Source organism: Chiloscyllium punctatum, chromosome 15 (genome assembly GCF_047496795.1).
Source record: "Chiloscyllium punctatum isolate Juve2018m chromosome 15, sChiPun1.3, whole genome shotgun sequence".
NCBI lineage: Eukaryota > Metazoa > Chordata > Chondrichthyes > Orectolobiformes > Hemiscylliidae > Chiloscyllium > Chiloscyllium punctatum.
The window spans coordinates 55,188,946-55,212,021 of NC_092753.1; the positions used below are offsets into that span (position 1 = coordinate 55,188,946).

Consider the following 23,076-nt stretch of genomic DNA (forward strand, 5'->3'; position numbering starts at 1 on the left):
TCTGGCATTGTACCATTGTCTTCCTTGGACACCCTCTCATTGTGAGCTTCTGTTTATGGTTGACTTCAGGCTTGCTATTTTCCCAATTTTATAATAGGAAATGCATATGAATTGTAGGTCTATATAAATTTAGAATCCTTTTTTAAGCTGCTGTATTCTTGATGATGCTTGAGATTTATGTTATTGGTTAATAGCCATTATGGGCACAAAATCACTCTCACTTTTCTGCCCCCCCCCAACCCAATAAATGCTTTAATTGGCTTCCTCCCATTGCTCTGTGGCAACTAAGATTCCCATAAGGTACTGATCTGAAGCTTTCACCATATTTTTGCCCCATGGATCCCAAAGGCTGGGAAAATTCCCTTCAAAAGGCGGAGGTGAAATATGTTATCCATTGGTGATTGGTCATAAGCGAATGCTAGTTGCGTGAGATCCATTAAAATGAATTTAAAGGCTTGGAAACCAAGGACAGCTATTCATTTATTGCACACACTTGTTTATCTTCAAGGAAGTGTTTAATTGGTGATTTGTGCCTTCATCTTAAAATTGGAGATGTAGTCAGTGATATTGAGCTATCATTTTTATCTCCTGTTTCCTCCTTTTAAAAGATGTTGCCTTTGTCTGGCATTACTCCATTCCATCACTTCATTATACATCATATTGGATGAAAATAATGCTGTTAAATTAGAGGAGCTATGGATTTGTTTGTCTCTGAAATGTTTCTGTTTAAAGATCAATTAAATGATCAGAAGAGAAACCTGACTATTGCAAACCAGTTTTATTTGGGTAGGAGTTGTATAAATCTATTTTTGTTATATTTATCTGTTAACTAATGATTCCTATCTTGAGCTACACACAGGACAAAGTGGCTTCTAAATATATTGTGAAATCCTGTTTTGCCCACAAGAGTCCCCTCCCCCTTATTCCATGTTTTCAGTTGGACCTGGTTTTCTAGTGTCTGCAATTGTCATTTCCTTGGTCTCTTTGTGACAGCATTGAGAAACCATCTTTCACTCCTGTTTACGTGCAGTTCCTGCTCCAAGAAAAAGGCTGTAAAGGTTTTAGGTGCCAAGACTGTTTTAAGGTTGTTTTAGTTAAAACTTTAGACAGTTTTTCTTTTCTCTTCTACCCCTGAACTGTAGAGAAAGTATCGTGCTGCAAAAGAAGCCTATGAACAACTTTTGCAAACAGAGAATCTTTCTGCACAAGTGAAAGCAAATATACTGCAGCAGCTTGGTAAGTGTCTCACGTACTTTTGTTATCAAGTCAAGTTTGTAATTACAAATTATTGAATGAGTATCTGTCTTCTAAATGGGAAGATGATTTTGAAACTGTTGCATGTTGACAGTAATATACTTCAGTTGAAATGCAAATAATTAGAACTAATTTGATTTGACGTTGAATATATTTTGCATATGATTTATTGCAATATATTATATTTTCATCATGCAATTTTGTTGTTTGTGTTTTGAGTTTTTTGGTTAATGGCTTATTATGTTCATGGCTGATTTTTCGCAAGTTCTGTTAGAATTTCTATTTTCAGGTTGAGGATATGAACCAAGAAATAGTCAGTTAAAATTAATGCAATGAGTTGCACAGCTTTGTATTTGCCTCTTAGAGAGCTAGATCGTCAGAACCATTTTGTAACCCTTCCCCGGGCCTCTATATGACTATATCTGTCCTGTTTCAGGACCTTAACTTACAATGAAGTGATTTACAACCTCATTCAATGCAACTACACCTCCCAGTTACATATAATTTAGGAGGAAGAAAATAAATTGTTTACTTTTTAGGCACTTAACCTTCCCCTAATTCTAGTGTTTTTGGATATAAACAACTTAATCAACTGCACTATGGAATTCAAGCTTGATAGTTTGAAAAAATTGACTTCTGAAAAGCATACATGCATATGTATTGCATGCTCTTTGTTTGCTGTGATAATCCTTTACATATTATTTTGTTCAGATAATGTAATGAATATATAGTTATATTTTGGGCAACTTGCTTTTACAGCATCTATTGTTGAAATTTTTAGTTCATTTTAAATTTATCCATATATTTTCTAACTTTAATTTGCTGTTCAGTATTACTACAATTACTGGGTGGGTCTTCTGTAATGCGTGAAAATTTTAAAACCTTTTCCATTTTGAGAGCAAAGGTGCCTAACCATTCATGCTAAAAGAATACTATCTTTATGCATCCATTTATTAGATATCAAGGACATGGTCAGCTTGTTATAAGATGGATGGTGATGTAATAACACCAATGTTGGTCTCAACACCCTTATTCTCAAACAATTTGTTTTAATGTGTTCTGTTCTCTATTTTGCCTGGTTTTTAAAATATTTTTATGTTTTGGCCTTTTGTGCTTTGTATGAGCAGGAGCCATGAAATCACTTTTTGTGAAAGGTAAAGAATCTACAACATAGGCTCACTAATATTAGTCTTGCAATAAATGGATCAAATGTTCAACTTTCTTTGGCATGTGGCAAATAATTTTAACATATAATTTAAATTATAAAAGTTGTAATTCATATTGGCATGTCCCTTAAAATCTTATGTTCTACTGTAAAAAATGTTACTAAATACCCTTGGGCACAATTTGTGGATTAATTGCAGTTTCCATTAGCTGGGAACTCATCACACCAAAGTGGTCTCCTGTAATAAATCTATTCACACAGCTTTTGAGCTGTTTTGCTGCTCATCACTGCCAAGTTGCTATGGCGATTCCATTGTTGACTTCTAACCACAGGTGCTTAAAATGCTGGCTTCTTATTGAAGCAGTATTTTCCAAAGGAATTTGGGAAGCATTTTATGCCTGTTTTTGTCTCTGTTCTCTACTCATGGTGTTTTTATGTCTTGTTAACAAGTCGGGTTACATTTAAAATGATCACTTTATTCATTCAAGCCCTTTAAAGTTGAAGGTGCAGTCTAAAAATAATCTTACAAACCTCATAACTGTGTAGCACTATCCATCAGCCTGCATTTCATTTTCATTCATTATGTCTTAATGATATGGTAAAGAATGGAAGGAAAATAAAAGGAAACTACAACTGACTCCAGATGGATTTCATTTTCATATTTATATTATTCCTTTTAAGCAATTCATGGTCTATTTATGTAATATAAGTAATTCTGGATCTTGACATCGTGGACCTTTTGCCTTTTAAATTATTGAAGATTCTGGCTCTGCTGAAAACCAGTCAGCACAAATCTGGTCCATGTAGTAAAGTCCATCTTGTCCATATATGAAGGCTTTCTCTCTCATAACTGTAATGAGAAAGTTAGCGATAGCCAGATTTTTTCTTCTTCTAATGAAGTGACATTTAAAACCTGCATTTGTTTTGTCAAAATTTAGTACCCAAGGACTTCTGAACTTTATGGATTACATATATAATTTGAAAACACAAAGCAACAAGCAAATTTTCATGACTGGTTCCTTATTGGTGGTGATGTATTGATGTGATCTATATACATTACTCGATGAAATAGTGTGATTTTCCAGCTCATACTGTTGATTAAGATAAATAACTATCTTTCTATTTCAAATCCTTTATAGGAGTAGTCTTCACATTTAATTCAAATTCCAAAGAAAAGTTGGATTTCAATTTTGGTCCCAAAATGTATCTGCAGTCATTCTGTCCTTTCCTCTCTTATCTTAAAATTAATCTCTTGTATTAAACTGTATTGTTAGGCTGCATATTTTAACATACATTGCGCCGGCACGCTTGCCCACTTGCTCGCCCATTCATGCCATCTGAGATTCAACTGACTATGGTGGTGTCATCAGCGAACTTGTAAATGGCATTAGTCTGGTATTTGGCGACAGAGTCATGGGTATACAGTGAGTATGGGGCTGAGAATGCACCTTGGGGGGCTCAGTGTTGAGTGTTCATGAGGATGAAATATTGTCTGGGAGAAAGTTGGGGAGACAGGCTGCCTACTTGCGGAAAGTTTCAGGGAACACCTCTGGGACACACGCACCAACCAACCCAACCGCCCCGTGGCTGAACACTTTTAAGTCCCCTCCCACTCCGCCAATGACATGCAGGCCCTTGGCTGCCTCCATCGCCAGACCCTGGCCACACGACGCCTTGAGGAAGCGCACCTCATCTTCAGCCTCGGGAGCCTCCAACCACACAGGCTGAATGTAGATTTTTTCCAGCTTCCTCATTTCTCCCCCCCCCCCCCCCCCCATCTCATTCCCAATCCTCTGATCCAGCACCGCCCTCTTGACCTGCAATCGTCTTTCCGACCTCTCTGCCCCCACCCCCTCTCCGGCCTATCACCCTCACCCTCACTTCCTTCCACCTATCGTAGTCCCAGCGCTCCCGCCCCCTACCTTTTATCTCAGCCTGCTTGGCACACCAGCCTCATTCCTGAAGAAGGGCTTATGCCCAAAACGTCGATTCTCCTGCTCCTCGGATGCTGCCTGGCCTGCTGTGTTTTTCCAGCACCACGTTTTTCAACGATGAAATATTGTCCCCAATCTTCACTGATTGTGCTTGTGGGTCAGGAAACTGAGGATCCAGTTGCAGAGAGTGGGGCTTAGTCCGAGAGCACTAAGTTTAGTAATCAGTCTGGAGGGGATAATAGTGTTGAAGGCTGAACTGTAGTTAATGAGTAGGATTCTTATGTAGCTGTTCTTGGTGTCAAGATGCTCGAGGGAGGAGTGAAGAGCAAGTGATAAGGCATCTGATGTGGATCTAATGGTCTGATAGACAAATTGGAGTGCGTTAAGAGTATTGGGGAGGCTGGAGTTGATTAATGCCATGACCAGCCTTTCAAAGCATTTCATGACCACCAAAGTTAGGGCCATTGGGCAGTAGTCATTGAGACATGCTGCATGAGCCTTGTTCGGCACAGGGATGGTGTTGGCACTCCTTGAAACAGGCAGGGAGAGGTTGAAGATGTCCAAGAAAACCTCTGCCAGTTGTTCTGCGCATGCTTTGAGTGCACGACCTGGTACTCCGTCGCTTTCCTTGGATTCACACGAAGGAAAACTGACTTCTGATGCAGTGACTATTGGGACTGGTTCGTCAGGACTTGTCTGAGTAGATGTTATTGCTCCGCCAAAGTTCTGCTCAAAGCGAGCATAGAAGGCATTGAGACGATCTAGGAGGGATGTATCATCGTCTGCTATCTTGCACTGTCTCTGTTTTAAGAACCTGTGATATCATTCACTCCTTGCCATAGTCGCCGAGTGTCTGGATCTCTAGTTTGGATCTGTATTCTGGGACACCTTCCCCTGCCACCACAGGAAGTGCAAAACCTGCGCCCACATCCACCCCTCCCCTCACCTCTGTCCAAAGCCCCAAAGGATCTTTCCACATCCAACAGAACTCTTCCAATGTAGCCTGCTGTGTCTTTCCAGCAGCACACTCTTGCCCTCATGTGACTTAACAGACCGAATTTTTGACTGTCCCAGCTTTTGACGCATTGTGCAAAACTTCTCATCGGGTATTGTCTCTGGAAAGTACGATTAGTTTCCTCTGCTTCAATATTAAGACATTGTGAATCAAAATCTAATGCAAGGTAAATGTTAGTTATGCAGTTTGTACGACTGTGTTTTTGGACATTAAAGTAAAATGAAGTGGTTCATGTAACCTGTTCTGCAGTCTGCTAGAGAGCATGTGAAGGTGGTTTGATGGTTTAAAAATTAAGAGGTCTAAGTCTTTTTGTTCGGGAAAAAGGGATGAAGTATTTACCCTGAAAGGCAATGGCAGCAGACTATATATTAATACTGGAACTAAGTTTTTAAAGTCCCTTAAGTCCATAAAAAAAATTGGAACAGGAATATGCTAATCTGCATTCAGTAGAGTATCAGCATTCCTGATATCCACTTTCCTGTCTTTTCTTCCTGACCCTTGATTCCACTACTGATCTAGAATTTGTATGTCTCAGCCATAAATATATGCAAGGAAGCTGCCCCCTTAGCTCTCTGTGGTAAGGCGTTCCAAAGGCACTCAGCCGTCTAAGAGAAGAAATTCCTCCTTCTCTCTGTCTTAAATTGGCACCCCTTTATTCCAAGGCTGTGCCCTCTGGTCCTCGACTTTCCTATAAAGGGAAGCATCCAATTAGCGTTTATTGTTTTGAGCCATTTAAGAATCCTTTGTTTCAATGTGATCCCTTCATACCAGGGATCATCTTGGTGAACCTTCCCTGGAGTGCTTCCAATGAAATGATATTTTTCCTTAAGGTGACAAAAACTGCCCCAGTACTGCAGATGTGGTCTTACCTGCACTGCACAGTTGCAGCAAGACTTCCTTGCTGGTATACCTCAGCTCCCTTTAAATCAAAGCAAATATGCAAATAGTCTTCCTGATTACCTGCTACACCTTTGTTTGTGCCCAAGTACTGCTAAGTTGCTTTGTGTTGCAGGTTTGTGCAATTTTTCTCCATTTCAATAATGTTCTGTTCTCTTGTTCACCCTTTCAAAACGAGCAACTTCACATTTTTTTCCACATTTGACTTTATTTGGCAACTTTTTACCCACTTACCCTAACAATATCTCTAAACTGTTTGAATTCTCTTTATAATTTGCCTTCCCAACCATTTTGTATCACCTGCAAATTTCACTACAGTACTATCGCTTCCTTCCTCTGATTCCTTTATATGTATTGTAAATTGTTGCAGTCTCAACAGTGTGTAACCCAATTGGTTAGAAATCACCATGACGAAAAAGAACCCCTTATTGAATTTACTGTTTCTTGCCTAGAAGCTACTTCTCTTTCCATGCTAGTAAACTACCTCCAACACCATGGGCTGCTATCATAACTGAACTCCTGGAATGTTGGAGGCTGAGGGATGACTTTTTAAAAGTTCATAAAATCATTTAGGACCATGGATAGGGTAAATAGATAAGGTCTTTTCCCTGAGATGGGGCGATCCAGAATTAGAGGGCATAGATTTACAGTGAGAGGGGAAAGATATAAAAGGGACATAAGGGGTGGTAACTTCACACAGAGGGTAATGCATGTATAGAATGAGCTGCCAAAAGGAAGAGGAGGCTGGTACAATTACAACATTTGAAAGGCATCTGGATAGGTATATGAATAGGAAGGGTTTAGAGGGATATGGGCTAAGTGCTGGTAAATGGGGCTAGCTGCACCTAAGGGGCTATTTCCGTATTGTACATCTGTGACCATATGTATCATGTTTCAACTCCCAGAAGGCATTCAATAAGACTCGTGCATTGGTTTCCCCTCCAACCTCTCTGATTTGAGACTTGCACGAAAAATTCCTAACAAGTTTGTTGACACAATTTCCCTTTCATGAAGTTATGCTTGTTCTACTTGATCAGGTTTTGATTTTCCAAGTGTGCTATTACTTCCTTATTAATTAATTCCAACATTTTTCCAACAATAGGTGCTAGCTAACTTGCCTATAATTCCCTGCCTTTGCTTTCCTCTCTTTTTGGATAGGGCATGTCACATTGACTGCTTTCCAGTTCTCTGGCACTTCTCCAGAATCAAGGATTTTTGGAAAATTACATCCAATGCATCCACTATCTCTGTAGTTGCTTCTTTTAAGATGCTCTAATGCTAGTCATCAGGACCAAAGGACTTTTTCTGTCCTGGCTCCATTAGTTTGTCTAATGTTACTTCTCTAGTGATTTTTATAAAAGTTATTCATTCACGAGATGAGAGCATTGCCCATCGCTGTTGCTCAGAGGGCAGTTAAAGTTGACCACATTCCTGTGGGTCTGGAGTCACATGTCAGCCTGAGAGGTAATGATGGATGTTTCCTTCCCTAAAGGACATTAGTGAACTAGGTGTCTCTTTTTGTAACAATCAACAATGGATTCACGGTCGTCACCTTAATTCTAGATTTTTATTGAACTCATTTTTCATGATGGTGGGATTCTGGCATTGGTTCCCAGAACATCACCTGCGTCTCTGGATTAACAGTCCAGTAATCATACCATTAGGCCATTGCCTCCCTTAGTGATGGTTATGACCTTGTTACTTTTTTCATAATGATTTCATAAAATGTTGGCTAGCAACTGTTGCCCATAATTGAGTGGCTTGTGTCCCAAATAGAACACATGTAGTTCTCCTATAATTAAACGTCATTTGTTTGTAACATGATTTGTGAATTGCCGACCTTTCTTTAGAAAGTGAACTCCCGTTCATGTTATGCGATTCTCATCCCTGGCATTAGGTGTCGCGGCGTACGGAGGCCTAGACTCCGCATCGCCATTGTGTGATCAGTTGGCTCATATGCTATGAAGAGCTTTGTGAAACGTATTGTGAAATGTTAGTGCTAGTGGACTTGGAAAAGCATCGTGAAAATGTCTCTATGGCTTGAGGACAAGAAACTGAGAACCATCTGTTAATTTAAAAACTTAGGGTTGAGATGAGTGAAATTTCACTGGCATTAACCAACTGTAAAAGGACAGTGTTGAGGAGCAGTTTGAAACATGGTTTTGCTTGTATTAAGAGCTTTTATTCTCTTTGTTTAAAAGTTATCTTTAGAAGTTAAGGAATATCACAGACTCATGTGAATCTGTTTCAGTGACTAATCACTATGGAACCAATTGCAAAACTAAAAACCAGTATAGTGGCTTGGACATGCTCAGTCAGCTACTTAGAGTGGTTGGAGTCAGGAAACTGCACAGGATGTGTGAAGGAAAGAAAGGTGGATGGCACACTTACTTTTGGTGCATCTGTAGAGATGTCATGCAGAAGAGATTCAGGGTCAGATGTTCGCGAGGGTGAGTGTGAGTGGGGAAGATGATGCAGGAAGTAGTGGGTACAGTAGCAGACTGAGTGTAAGGTATCAATGAGAAGATGTTGGCACTTTCACTGGCAGAGTGGAGAAGGTCATTGATCATATTTCTACATTCAGTACATTCCTTCACATGGTTGAGACCGCACTGACTTGGATGGTATTCCTGGTCCAGGTTGGCATGGTTCCAGTAGAATAGTGTCTTTTGGCCTGAGAGAAGAGGACATCTTGCCTCTGCATCACCCCATCCCCATCAGCAGCATCTTCATGTCCCTGACCACAAAGAGAGGCACCAATTTTCCATTTGTCTGCCATGTCTTGGGCCAATGTCAGGAACCATGCAGAGCAGCTCCTGAATGACAGCTCTTATCTGGCTGCACAATATATATTTAAAATGGTGCTGCACCAAGGATGTTGGTCAATTCTGGGATATCCAGGAAGTGATGAGTTGTTTTGGAAATGGCACATGGTATGATAGTACTAGAATGTATGAGAGGGGCACCAAAATGTGGGGGAGGTAATAAATCCAGCGGGTTTTGTAAAATAAGGTGGTAGATGACCTTGATGTGAAACCCTCTGGAAAAACTTGACAAATCTGACATAGAGTGAAAGAAATTAAGATTCAGCCCTTGATCTATCAAGGTTTCATTCTGGGATCTGACTTTTTTACTGTTGCCATTGGATGGGATCAGAAGACTGGCTAGAATGAAATGTTGCCAGCAGATGTAGATGCCAATCAAGAGTAGTCAGTTGAAGACTCTGAATTACACGAGATGGTACCCATACAATAAGTCAGTTCCAACAAGTCAAATTTTACTTAGACAGTGCTGTCGTTTGTATTAGGCTAGATATTATTTTTGTTCAGATTTTTACTGGTAGGTTTGGTATTTCATCCCAAACCTGTTTCTCTCATTGGCCCATTATTTCTATTGCACGGTTTTCAATATCATGGCATTGCACAAGAATGCAACTATGGCATTTATAGGAAAATTACTTATACCTAGAAGGTATTTCCATATTATGAGTCGTTGATGTAAGTAAAACTGTTCATCTCTGCCGGAGCATGCTTAAAATTGCAATTTTAACACTGTGTGTGCCGAAAGAGATTTGCAGTGTATTATAGCCAGCAACTTTTTGACAGGTTCCACCTTTGCCGTGTACAGGACAATGTTAGAGATTATCTGGGGAAGGGGAGTTTAGGGTAGATGCCTATGCAGAACTCCAGGGAAAGTGTGTGTGGGGGTGTGGAGGTCATTAATTTAGAGGCAGTGCCTGCACTCCTATCGGTCCAGTACTGTTCTTGGCAGCACTTTTAATCACTGTAAACAAAAGACGTGATCAGTGTTGGATGCACGCCTTTGTAACATTTCTGTTGGGACCTCGAGATCTCGTTTTGGTAATCCGATTTTCGAATAATTGGTGTTTGGATAATCGAGGTTCCTCTACTGGGGATGCAATCCTGGAATGCTTACAGGATGGCTTTTTGGAATAGCTTGTCATGGAGCCCACAAGGGAGCAGGCTATTCTGGACCTAGTGCTTTGCAATGAACCAGACTTGATAAAAGATCTTAAAATAAGGGAACCCTTAGGAAGCAGCGATCATAATATGGTAGAGTTCAGTCTAGGGTTTGAAAGAGAGAAGGCAAAATCGGATGTAATGGTGTTACAGTTAAATAAAGGTAATTATATGAGGGCATGAGAGAGGAACTGACAAAAATAGACTGGAAGCAGAGGCTTGTGGGTAGGACAGTAGAGCAAAAATGGCAGGAGTTTGTGGGTATAATTAAGGACACTGTACAGAGGTTCATCCCCAAGAAAAGAAAGATTATCCAGGGAGGGATTAGACAGCCATGGCTGACAAAGGAAGTCAGGAAATGTATTAAAGAAAAAGAGAGATTCTATAAAGTGGCCAAGAGCAGTGGGAAATCAGAAGATTGGGAAGGCTACAAAAACAAACCGAGGATAACAAAGAGAGTAATAAGAAAGGAGAGGATCCAATATGAAGGTAGGCTAGCCAGTAATATTAGAAACGATAGTAAAAGTTTCTTTCAATACATAAGAAACAAACGACAGACAAAAGTAGACATTGGGCCACTTCAAACTGATGCTGGAAGCCTAGTGATGGGAAAAAAGGAAATAGCAGGAGAACTTAACAAGTACTTTGCATCAGTTTTCACAGTGGAAGACAGGAGTAATATCCCAACAATTAAAGGGAGTCAGAACACTGAGTTAAGTATGGTTGCCATTACAAAAGAGAGAGTGCTAGAAAAGCTAAAAAGTCTTAAAATTGATAAATCTCTTGGCCCCGATGGGATACATCCTAGAGTTCTGAGAGAGGTGGCCGAGGAAATAGCGGAGGCATTGGTTGAGATCTTTCAAGAGTCACCGGAGTCATGGAAAGTCCCGGATGATTGGAAGATCGCGGTTGTAACCCCATTATTCAAGAAAGGATCAAGACAAAAGATGGAAAATTATAGGCCAATTAGCCTAACCTCGGTTGTTGGTAAAATTCTAGAATCTATCATTAAGGATGAGGTTTCTAAGTTCTTAGAAGAGCAGACTCTGATTAGAACAAGTCAACATGGATTTACTAAGGGGAGGCCATGCCTGACAAACCTGTTGGTATTCTTTGAAGAGGTGACAAGCAGGTTAGACCAGGGAAACCCAGTGGATGTGGTCTATCTAGACTTCCAAAAGGCCTTTGATAAGGTGCCACACGGGAGGCTGCTGAGCAAGGTGAGGGCCCATGGTGTTCGAGGTGAGCTACTGGGATGGATTGAGGATTGGCTGTCTGACACAAGGCAGAAAGTTGGGATAAAAGGTTCTTTTTCAGAATGGCAGCCGGTGACGAGCGGTGTCCCGCAGGGTTCAGTATTGGGGCCACAGCTGTTCGCATTATATATTAATGATCTGGATGAAGGGACTGGGGGCATTCTAGCGAAGTTTGCCGATGATACGAAGAGAGGTGGACAGGCAGGTAGTACTGAGGAAGTGGGGAGGCTGTAGAAGGATCTAGACAGTTTGGGAGAGTGGTCCAGGAAATGGCTGATGGAATTCAACATGAACAAATGCGAGGTCTTGCACTTTGGCAAAAAGAATAAAAGCACAGACTACTTTCTAAACGGTGAGAAAATTCGCAAAGCCAAAGTACAAAGGGATCTGGGAGTGCTAGTCGAGGATTCTCTAAAGGTCAACATGCAGGTTGAGTCTGTGATTAAGAAAGCGAATGCGATGTTGTCACTTATCTCAAGAGGGTTGGAATATAAAAACACCATTGTGCTAATGAGACTTTATAAAGCTCTGGTTAGGCCCCATTTGGAGTACTGTGTCCAGTTTTGGTCCCCACACCTCAGGAAGGACATACTGGCACTGGAACATGTCCAGCGGAGATTCACACGGATGATCCCTGGAATGGTAGGTCTAATATATAGGAACGGCTGAGGATCTTGGGATTGTATTCATTGGAGCTTAGAAGATTAAGGGGAGACTTAATAGAGACGTACAAGATAATACATGGCTTGGAAAGGGTGAATGCTAGGAAATTGTTTCCGTTAGGTGAGGAGACTAGGACCTATGGACACAGCCTTAGAATTAGAGGGGGTCAATTCAGAACAGAAATGCGGAGACATTTCTTCAGCCAGAGAGTGGTGGGCCTGTGGAATTCATTGCCACAGAGTGCAGTGGAGGCCGGGACGCTAAATGTCTTCAAGGCAGAGATTGATAGATTCTTGATGTCACAAGGAATTAAGGGCTACAGGGAGAATGCGGGTAAGTGGAGTTGAAGTGCCCAGCAGCCATGATTGAATGGCGGAGTGGACTCCATGGGCCGAATGGCCTTACTTCCACTCCTATGTCTTATGGTCTTATGGTCTTAAGTGTGAACTGTGCACTTAAAAAAAAAATTGTTGTATCTTCCTGGAGGATATCATCTCAAAGTAGATGTGCAACTCAACATGCAGAGGAAATTTAGAAGGTCTAAATAATGTCTGAAGAGATCTCATTGCACTATAACCACCATCAAAGAAAATCTGTCACCACTTACAAAGGTTAAAATCTTCACTACCCGAGATGCAAAAGATGGTTACTGTCAAATGAAGTTGTGTGAAGACATTCTCTTTCACTTACATTTTGTTCACATTGGAAGCTGTAGATAGTTGCTCTTGCCATTGGCATTTCCACTGCTCCCACACAGATGAGATAATTGGTGGTCTTCCACCAGAGTTGCAGCTACAGTGAATGGCTTGCTAGTTTATTGATGTGGAGAGGCAATGGAAGAAGCTGTTGCTGAACATGATCAAAATCTAGTATGATTGCTTGACAAAGCATAAGAAATGAATCTGAAGCTAAATAAGGGGTAAAAAAACCTGGAATTCAAAGATGCTTGATGTCACTTAAGTCATGCACTGACAGCATTTAGCATCAGTGCAGCAACCAACAGATATAAGAGAATTGCAGTAATTTGTTGGATTTGCTGACTATTTAACAAATCTTCCTGGATTTTTCATGTTACATGTAAAACATTCTGCCAACTCACAAGCATGCATTGGAAGTATTAAGGCACAGAACAAGAAACCGCATTCATCAAAATTGTGCAGCTAGTGATGTCAACACCATTGCCAGAATACTATGTTGTATTCTGGACACATCAGGGCCACACATCTATCCTGGGACAGGCTCAGCAAAGACATGCCAGAGAATTCCTAGAGGCCTGGCACTCCAACCACAACACCATAAACAAACACACAGATCTAGATGCCATCTATTAACCCCTCAAAAAACGAACAGGAAATGACATCACCACAAACCCCAGGAACCCCATCCAGGAGAAAGCTATAAATAGAAAGCAGGAGACAACAGCTTCGCTTCACTTGGAGGTCGCCACTGATGTTACCTAGCCAGGTAATGAAACATCTGGATATCGAACCTACAGCTCAGTGAGCAAACCTACACCCTAAACCTCAACCTGAGCTACAAACCTTGCAAAAATACTATGTTTTATTTGCATACAGGATATTAGTACAAGCGGACGGACGCTACACTTGGATCACGAAAGTAAATGTTGCACTCAGTCTTTGCTAGTGAGCATTCCATCAGTATCAACTTGGAAGTGATAAGTGTCAACCAAGCCTGATCACTGGTCAGTTCAAAGCATTTCCTCAAGCCACTTATACCCTCTCCAAAACATCTGCATATACTTTTACGTCAATTAAAGAGGTGCCACCTGAAATGACATACTAGCAAGGGAAACTGGTGTTCTTTGACATACTGTTGAGAACAGCACTGCCTAGAAGGAAAGTAGAGGATGCCAAAACATGATGTGATACCTTCCAGATTCGATGAGTAGCAGCAGATTGAAATACTCTGGAAATCATCAACCTAGTAGTGACCTTAAATATAACAGACAAGTATCTTTCTCAAGTCAAGCAAGCTACCTAACAAGATGGAGCACTCCAAATGTTGTAAGTGGTAGTGATGCAAGGATAGTGGGAAGCCTTGAATATTCTTAAAATCACAAGAATGTAATGCACATCTATGGGTTGTACAGCCCAAGATTACATGCTGCACGACGAAATAAGAGTTACGATCTCGAAGGTATTGAGAATAGCGATGCTAAAGCCCATCCATGCAAGCCATCATGGAACTGACTTAAATTTGAGGGAAGCAAGAGATATGCTGTACTGGCCAACAGTCACCCCGATTGTATGCAGTAGAAGTGAATGACTAGATAGATATCTTTGTAAGTGCACTTGCATGCTTCCAACTGGAGGTAGGCAGCTGATTAAGATGATGTGAGTTTGCTATCTGTGCAGACTACAGATTAGCCATCAATCCCAAAGGTCCACAGCATGCCACCAACAGAAATGGAACAGATTCCATAACAGGTATGGTAGATACCAGGAGTATGACATTACTCAGGAAAGGAACATCATCCAGATGAACAAAATTACAATGTGTATATGAAAATGTTAAGAGACTGAGAGTTTAAAGACATATGCAGAAACTCATGAGAATTACAAAACTGCTGATGTATACAAGCAGACGTGGGTAACTTGGATAATTCAAAATTCAGGTTTGGTTACCGTGTTGCATTTCTGTCCCAATTATTGTCATTTTTTGATACAAATGAGCTTCCTGTCCTGCTGTTGTCATGTCATCTAGCAGAAGGTTTTGGCTAGAACATTCATCCTAAAGCAATTTTAATAACGACTGCAATGGAGCTGGGGTTGGGGAGTAGTGGGAGAACAAGCCCAAACAATTTATCACCCATATAGCCCTGAAGATCACCCAGGATTTTCAGGTACTGATGTGAATAATGAAGACTGATGTGAAGATTGCCAAGATGAGTACAATATTTGAGATCACTGGAGGATGTTAGATACTCAGATGACCCTACCTGAAACACTAACTTCAGGCAAGATGTGTTAGGCTCTTTTAAAAATCAAATACATTGTTAATTGCATTAATGAATATAGGTGATGGTGGCTCATTGGTTAGCACTGCAGCTTCACAGCATCAGGACCTAGGTTCATTTCCACCTTTAGGCGGCTGTGCAAAGTTCTCAGACATTCTCCCCATGTCCAATTTTTCCTCTATCATAGAATTCTAAAAGTCTTCCTGTTACTTCAATGTTGACTCTCACACTGGGTACAATTCCAAAGAGCTCAATTACCTTGATCAAGCATTTTTTTCTCCGCCTTAACAGTGATGTCAAAGATTATTGCACAGAGATCAGAAGCAAGAATACCAGTTGATTTTTTTCTTGTCTATCCATGGAAGTCAAACACCTCTGTTAATCAAAACCGAATACTCAGAAAAGCTCGCCTCTCTTTGTAATCTGCTCACAGTATGAGGGAGTGAAAGAACTCCTAATCTCCACTTTATACAGAAAAATAACAGTTTTGTTTAGTGTTGTGTTCAGAAAATAATTCAAGTCCCCTTTTCTTAACTGATTACTATCTGAACCCAACTCTCTCAAATGCTGCTCTAATAACACAATTATTAAACCGTACATTAACTTAATCTCAAGTCCCCACAGTCTCGGTCTTTTCTATTGTCTTCAGTCTTTGTCTGCTGATCACCCTGGGTTGTCATCTTTATTGTTACTGCTTTTAAAACTGTACCTTTTGATAGAGAGTGCCTTCTTATTTTCTTTTGAGAGCAAGATGTTAAATTGCCAGTTAGCTGCCGAGCTCTACAGCAGTTGCTCTGCTGTTTGGTGGCAGTTGCTCTGAACAATTCTCAAAATACCCTGGTTTTATACCCCCCAACATCATACCCTGTCATTGGTCTGATGTTGTCAATACAATAAATTCAAACTCAGTTGGATTTTAGTATCCTGGGCATAAATTTAAATTAATTGGTTAAATTTAATCGTTGTCAAAGTAGCAACCAAAACTCCGGTATCCAACTAACAGCCATTTGTTGCATGTGTCTATTTTGGAACAGCCCATCTCTTAGTTGTTCTGTTTTGCAGTTGTAGCTGTACTTGAAATTTACTTTAAAAATTCAGATAACACTCTCTATCTTAAAGTGAACATACACTCTTTCATCTTTGTAACAATATTTAACCGTATACCTCTCCCAAAGAACTATGGGGACGGCTTGATTATCATCAGCTCAGACCTTATTTATGTGCTGTTCAATTCTCTGACAAATTTTTGTTCTTTAAGCATCTTACTTTATTCCAACCCCTCTCCTCTCATTTACAACCCTTGTTCTTGATTATTTGCTTTTTTTCAGTCATGGGATGTGGGTGTTATTTGCTAAGCCAGCATTTCTTCCTCATCCCTAATTGTCTGAGATAAGATGATGAGCAATCCTCGAGTTGTAGAAATGCTCACAGTACTGTTAAGAAGTGAATTCAAAGATTTTGACCCAACAGGGAAGGAATGGTAAAGTTGTTTAAACTCTGGATGATGTGCAGCTTGGATGGGACCTTGCAGGTGGTTGTCCTCCTCTGCTGCCCTGTACCTTCTAGGTGGTGGAGATTGCAGCTTTGAAAGGTGCTGTCAAGAGTCTGAGTTGTTGCAGTGTATCTCGTAGATGCTGCCACTGAGTGTTAGAGGTTAGGGGAGTGAATGTTAAAGTTGGGTGTGTGCTCGTCAAAGCAGGCTGCATTGTCCTGTAGGATGTCAATTTTTATTTCCAAGTTGCTGTCAGGCGGGTGAAGAATGTTCCATCATATTCCTGGCTTATTTTGTAGGTAGTGAGCAGGCATTGGAGAGACACAAGGGATTTACTTGCAAGAATTGCTAGCTTCTGAGCTACTCTTGAAGCCATTGTTATGTGCAGGATTCAGTTTTTAGTTTCGAGTCTTTGATGACCCCTCAAGATGTTGATAGGAGGAGCTGATTCAGTACTGGTAATGCCTTGAAAATCGAGGGAAAATGGTTAGAAGGTGGTCATTGCCTGAAACTTAGATTTTGAAAATATGATTGATACTTAGCCTAAACCTGGACCTTGTTCAGATCTTGCTGCATATGGACAAGGACTGCTGCAGTATCTGGGGTGTCACAAATGATGGTGAGCATTGTGCAATCATCAATGAACATTCCTACATCTGACCTTGTGATAGAGGGAAGGTCATTGGAGCAGCTGAGAATGGTTGGATCAACAACATGATCCAAGTAACTCCTGCAATGCTGTCTATGGGCTGCAGCAGTCATAATTGGCTGTGTTAGGTGTGACTCCAACCAGCAGAGTGTTTACTTCCTGATTTTCATTGACTAATTTTGCTAGAGCTGTTGGTAGCTGTACTGTTGAATGCTGCCTTGATATCAGGGACAGTCACACTGCTCTCCTCTCTCTAGAGTTAGCACTTGTCCATGTTTAAAACAAGGCTATGATGAGATTAGGAGCCAAGTGGCTCTGGTGGAATTCAGTGGAGCTGAATGTGCTGTCAAAGGAGCTGTTCACAGTCCCTATCATTCCATCTCTTTTCTGACGATGAAGTGCAAACTGATAGGGTGGTAATTGGCCAAGTTGGATTTGTCCTGCTTTTGTTGGACAGGGCATAGCCAGACAATTTTTGTTTCATGTTGGGAGTGAATACTAGTGTTGTAGCTGTACTGGAAGGGCTTGACTAAGGGTGCACCTAGCCCTGGAACACATGGTTCCATTCAATAACTGGAATGCTGTCTGTCAAAACCTTTTCCATATTCAGCATCTTCAGCCTTTTCTTGCTATCACATTTGCGTCAATTGAATTGGTTGAAAACTGGCAGCTGTGATTCTTCTAGGTATCTCATCATGGGACAGAGAAATATCATCCATTTGACACTTCTTGCTGAAGGTGGTTAGAAGCCTTGTATTTTTTCTGTGTTCTGATGCCATGTCATTGACAGTTGGAGAGCTTTCAACTCCTTTTGAGTTGTTTAAATGTCCTGCACCATTCAGGACTTTTTATTCTGTAACAGGATGAGGGCATCGCTGGCTAGGCAGCATTTATTGCCCAGAGGGCAGTTGAGCGTCAACAACTTTGTTGTGTGTCTGGAGTCACATGTAGGCCAGACCTGGTGAGGATGACAGTTTCCTTCCCTAAAAGGCGTGAGTGAACCAGATGAGTTATTCTGCCAATTGGCAATGGATTTATTGTGATTAGATTCTGAATTCCAGATATTTATTGAATTCAGATTCCACCAACTGCCATGAACCCAGGTCCTCAGAACATTACTTGTGTCTCTGGATTAACAGTCCATTGACAATATCACTAGGCTATCACCTCTGCAAAGGTTGTGACGTGGCAGCTGGATTGGTTGTAGGATTGCTTAGCATGTGCTTCTATTGTCTGACATACAAGTCGTCCTGTATTGCAACTTCATCAAGTTGACACTTCATTTTGAAGATGTTTCTTGCTGCTCTTAGCATGCCTTCTGTACCTTTTGTTGATCCAACGTTAATCTCCCATCTTGATAGTAATCCTAGAATGCAAGATCTATCCAAACACAAACTTATAGATTGTGATTGATTGCAATTCTGCAGCTGCTAATGGCACACACCACCTATTGAAGCCCAGTTTTGAGTTGCTAGGTCTGTTCGCTCTCCATTCAGCAAGTTCATAGTGTCACACAATACGATTGAGGGGTATCCTCAATGTAAACACAAACTTCATCTCCATGAAGACTGTGCAGTGGTTATTCCAAAGAATATGTAATGGATGGGTCTATCAACGTCAGGTAGGTTGGTGAGGATGAGGGCAAGTAGTTTTTTTCCTCCCTCTTGTTGGTTGCTCCAGCACCTGCTGCAGACCCAGTATAGTAGCAATGGACTTTATGACTTGGCCAACTCTGTGCTGATGCTATCCTCTTGGTAATGGACTTTGAATTCCCCACAGAGTTACCATCGGTGCATCCTCCAAGTAGTGATCAACGAAAGGGGTACTGCTTCATCCGCTACAGGGTGAGGAGGATTTGACCTACTGCAGTGCATTTATAGGTGTTGCAGATGTGGCCAGTTTGTGTAAATGGTGGAGGGAGTGAATGTTGAAGCTGCGATGCCAATTCGAGTGGGCTTTTCTTCTTAGATAGCATTGAGTTTCTTGAGCATTGCTTGAGCTGCAGTCATCCAGGCAAGATTACCCACACTAATACTGGAACGGGCAGGTTGTCTGGTGAGGAAAGAGTGACATGTTCATCTTGTATTGGCTGTTGTTTAAAAGCGTACACCATGACTTGATTCAAGAATACCAGATCCTCAGGAGGTTCTACACGTAATACATAGAGAAATGATGCACCCTCTTCTGAGCAAATGTAGAATTTAGTGTCACTATTTCAAAATATGTGGTTGAACCATTTCAGACAGAAAAAAAGATTTTTTTCTCAGATCTTGTGTCTGAACTGTTTTTGTAGAAATGTGGTGAAACCAATGTTCTTGCATTCGTTTGAGGTAAAGGTAGACTCTTGATAAGCAGTTGGACGAAAATTCAGAGGGTTGCGGACTGGTGCTGTAGTGGTGTAGTCATGTCAGCCATGCTCTTAATCCATGTCAGAGTTAATGGAGAAGCTGAATGTCATCGTTCTGTTCCAAATGTGTATGTTCAGTAACATAGCTGATGATACTTTTTAAAATTTTTGGAGTATTATGTTAAGTTATTTTTCTTTAATTCATCTGTAGTGGTTGGCTCAATATTCCCTGCAAAGCAAGCACTGCGCGCTAGGTCCAGAACTGTAATAGAATGTATGCTGTAATGTTGAATTCAGAATCAACTTCTTGGTTAAGATTTATCAAGCTGCTTAAAATTTACATGTTGCTCATTTACAAATTTGATTAACTTTTTAACGTACAAGTTTTGCTTTTTGTTTTAATGTTGAAGATATTTGTACAACTTTTTAAAAATTATCCAACTTTCATTTCCGATTTTGTCATGCATTGTGTGATCTTATTCCGAATCTTAGACAACATTGTTTCATATTAGCTGATAGCAAACGTTCGCGGTTACTTAATAAATACAAGAAATAGAGCATCTCAGATCCTGGTCAACATCTGATATTTGTCCAAAGAATGCAACGACAGCTAAAGACAAACTTGCCCATTTGAAGATTGTTCAAATGGCTGTTCAGCTCTTCATGTCTGCACATATCAACATGCTGTCAAGATCACTATCTCACTCATGCATGCTGTGTTCCCACCAATCCCTTTCTCTAATGTGGCATTGGCAAGGAATGGTAGATGCATAGCCTGTTCAAACCTAGCCACTGAGATTCAAGAGCAAGCAAGTAATTGGCAACAACCAGAGCACTTAAGACACTGGAGAAGAATATTAACAGTCAGATGAATCCTATCATACAGAAGGAGACACTCTATTTTGTGACACTGAATTGCATATCAATCACGTGCAAAAGAAAACAAACCTGCGATAAGATTATATAACCTGGGATTTGTTGCTATAAAATCCAACGTATACATTTTAAATTACAGAAGCTAAAATCTGTTATAAGTTAGCATCACTTGCCATATATGATTTAATTTATTTGATCTTACTGGAGTTTCCCATTCGATCTAAGAGCACATGCATGTGAACCATAATTGAAAACCTGTGCATTACAATGCAGGCTGAAGTATTAAGGGAGGTATGATGCACACTATACTTATGACAATAACATTTCATTGCACAATTAATTGAATTCATTTGAGTTTAAATTTTCATTAATTTACAAAGTTTAGTAGATTAAAATTGCATTTATTGTTGTCCTTTCTCATTTATCAAGCAGCATACATATTTTTAAGTTGCGTAGTTCAAATAGTGCAATTTTATTATTGTTTCTTCTATATTCTTTTCAAAATAATGTTTCTCCATTCAGGAAAGAAATTGATGCATCAAGTAATTTGAGCGATGGTATAATAGTGTTTCAAATTACTAATCACTTCTCATCCACCAGAAAATTGTGTTGAAATGAAAGCAGAATGAATACTGTTAAAATGTGTAGCATTATGTTTATAACAGAAGTAGGGATATAGTTAGTTAATGTTCCTGTATTGCAGGCTGGATGCATCACACATTGGAGCCACTAGGAGACAAAACAACTAAGGAAAGTCTTGCTATTCAATGTCTCCAAAAATCTCTAGAGGCAGACCCTAACTCTGGCCAATCTTGGTACTTCCTTGGCAGGTAAGTATAGAGTTAGTTGATCTAATGTTTAGCTTTGAATCAGTTATTTTAAGAGTCTGTATCCTCAATCTAATTGCTCATTTAAAATAAAACACATTTTAAATCCAGTTCAGATGAAATTTTATAATTTTTCCATTTTAGATCCTCTTTGATCTGTGCATTTTCAATATTTTCTGATTTTTATATTGCTATTCTTTTTTCTCCTTTTTCAAATTCCTTTTTGTTCCTTGAATGAATTCAGCCAAGATGTTGAGGTCTATTCCTCCTTGAATTTGTAATTCAAAGGGCATTAAGTTCATTTGACTGGCAGAAAACAGCTTATGCCATTTGAGATTCTTAAGTGCAGTACTTAATAGAAATTAGCAATGCTTCTATAGAGGAGAATATAGACTATCCTTTATTGTCACGTGTACTCCGGTATGGAAGTACAGGACTACAGTGAAACGTTTACAGTGTCACCCCAAATTTAGATTAGATTCCCTACAGTGTGGAAACAGGCCCTTCAGCCCAATAAGTCCACACCGACCTTCTGAAGAGCAATCCACCCAGACCCATTCCCCTACGTTTACCGCTGACTAATGCACCTAACACTACAGGCAATTTAGCATGGCCAATTCACCGAACCTGCCCATCTTTGGACTGTGGGAGGAAACCCACGCCGACATTGGGAGAATGTGCAAACTCCACACAGACTGTCACCCGAGGCTGGAATCGAACCTGGAACTTTGGTGCTGTCAGGCAGCAGTGCTAACCACTGAGCCACTGGTCCATTTTGGGTACAAAGTACCGACATACTGATCTCAGGTACAAAATACAGCAATAAAGGGAAAAAGAAATGGGAAAAATAATTACATTGCTTGCAGTTGTTCATAGTGTAGGTTAGAAAAATGAGAACAAAGTTAAAAAGATAAGCATTACAGTCCTTCACTAGGTCTGTGCAGGAAGCTTCCACATGTGTTTCGCCTGGGCTCACAAATCACTGACCACCCGCTCCAGTCCGCAGTCCACCAACGGACCAGTTCTGTTCAGGCCCGCTGGCCATCCAACCCATCCATCCTTCCCCCACTGTCCCTGTTCCCCATGAGCCCAGAACAAAAGGAACAGTACAGTACTGCAATCAATAATACTGTTATACTGCAGTTATAAATGGTTTCAGCTTATCATTCTGCGATGATCCTGAGGTTCCTGTGAAATACCATCATCATTTCCACTCTTTGTGGACATTAAATCCTCTTTGGCCGCAGTTGTCACTAATGGGCATACCCTTGATAGTTTTGTAAAAGTTTATCTGCTGACAGCCCAAACTTTTGGGATTCTTATTTTTCACCCATGTTTATTAGGATTGCCCAAGACAAATCTTTTCGACCTTATTCTTATCTGGCCTGATTTAGCCATAGCCTTATGTGATGTGATGTGACAAAGCCGAATGACATGCCTCGAAGATGAACAATCTCCACTTAGACTTCAAATGAAAATGGCAACAAACGAAGTAATTTTGGAAAAGTTTGGTTGGAATTGATACCTATAAAGAATTTAGTGAAATTCTAAAGATAATCATAGGCCTATTGGTGTGAGCAACTAGGAAATGGTGGAATTATCTAAAAATCAGCAAGGCTGTTGTATATTTATATAAAAGTGTATGAAATATACAGTCCAAAAATAAACCATTCAGCCCAGCCAGACCATGCAAGTATTCATGTGCCTCTTCCTGTCACTCACTGCATCTTTACCCTACGCTGCA

The 23,076-nt window shown here is 40.4% G+C and overlaps 1 protein-coding gene across 5 annotated transcripts in view; it reads left to right on the forward strand.

The window, feature by feature from the left end:
* Positions 1–23,076, forward strand: part of kdm6a (lysine (K)-specific demethylase 6A) — a 232,939-nt gene that overhangs the window by 131,334 nt on the left and 78,529 nt on the right. For all 5 annotated transcript variants that reach the window (XR_011962542.1, XR_011962543.1, XM_072585169.1 and 2 more), the window contains exons 9-10: positions 1,143–1,236; positions 21,209–21,335. Coding sequence is in view for 3 of the 5 variants with exons in the window: in XM_072585169.1 (XP_072441270.1) it covers positions 1,143–1,236; positions 21,209–21,335 (221 nt within the window). In the remaining 2 variants the exon portion in view is untranslated. The remainder of the gene's footprint in view (positions 1–1,142; positions 1,237–21,208; positions 21,336–23,076) is intronic.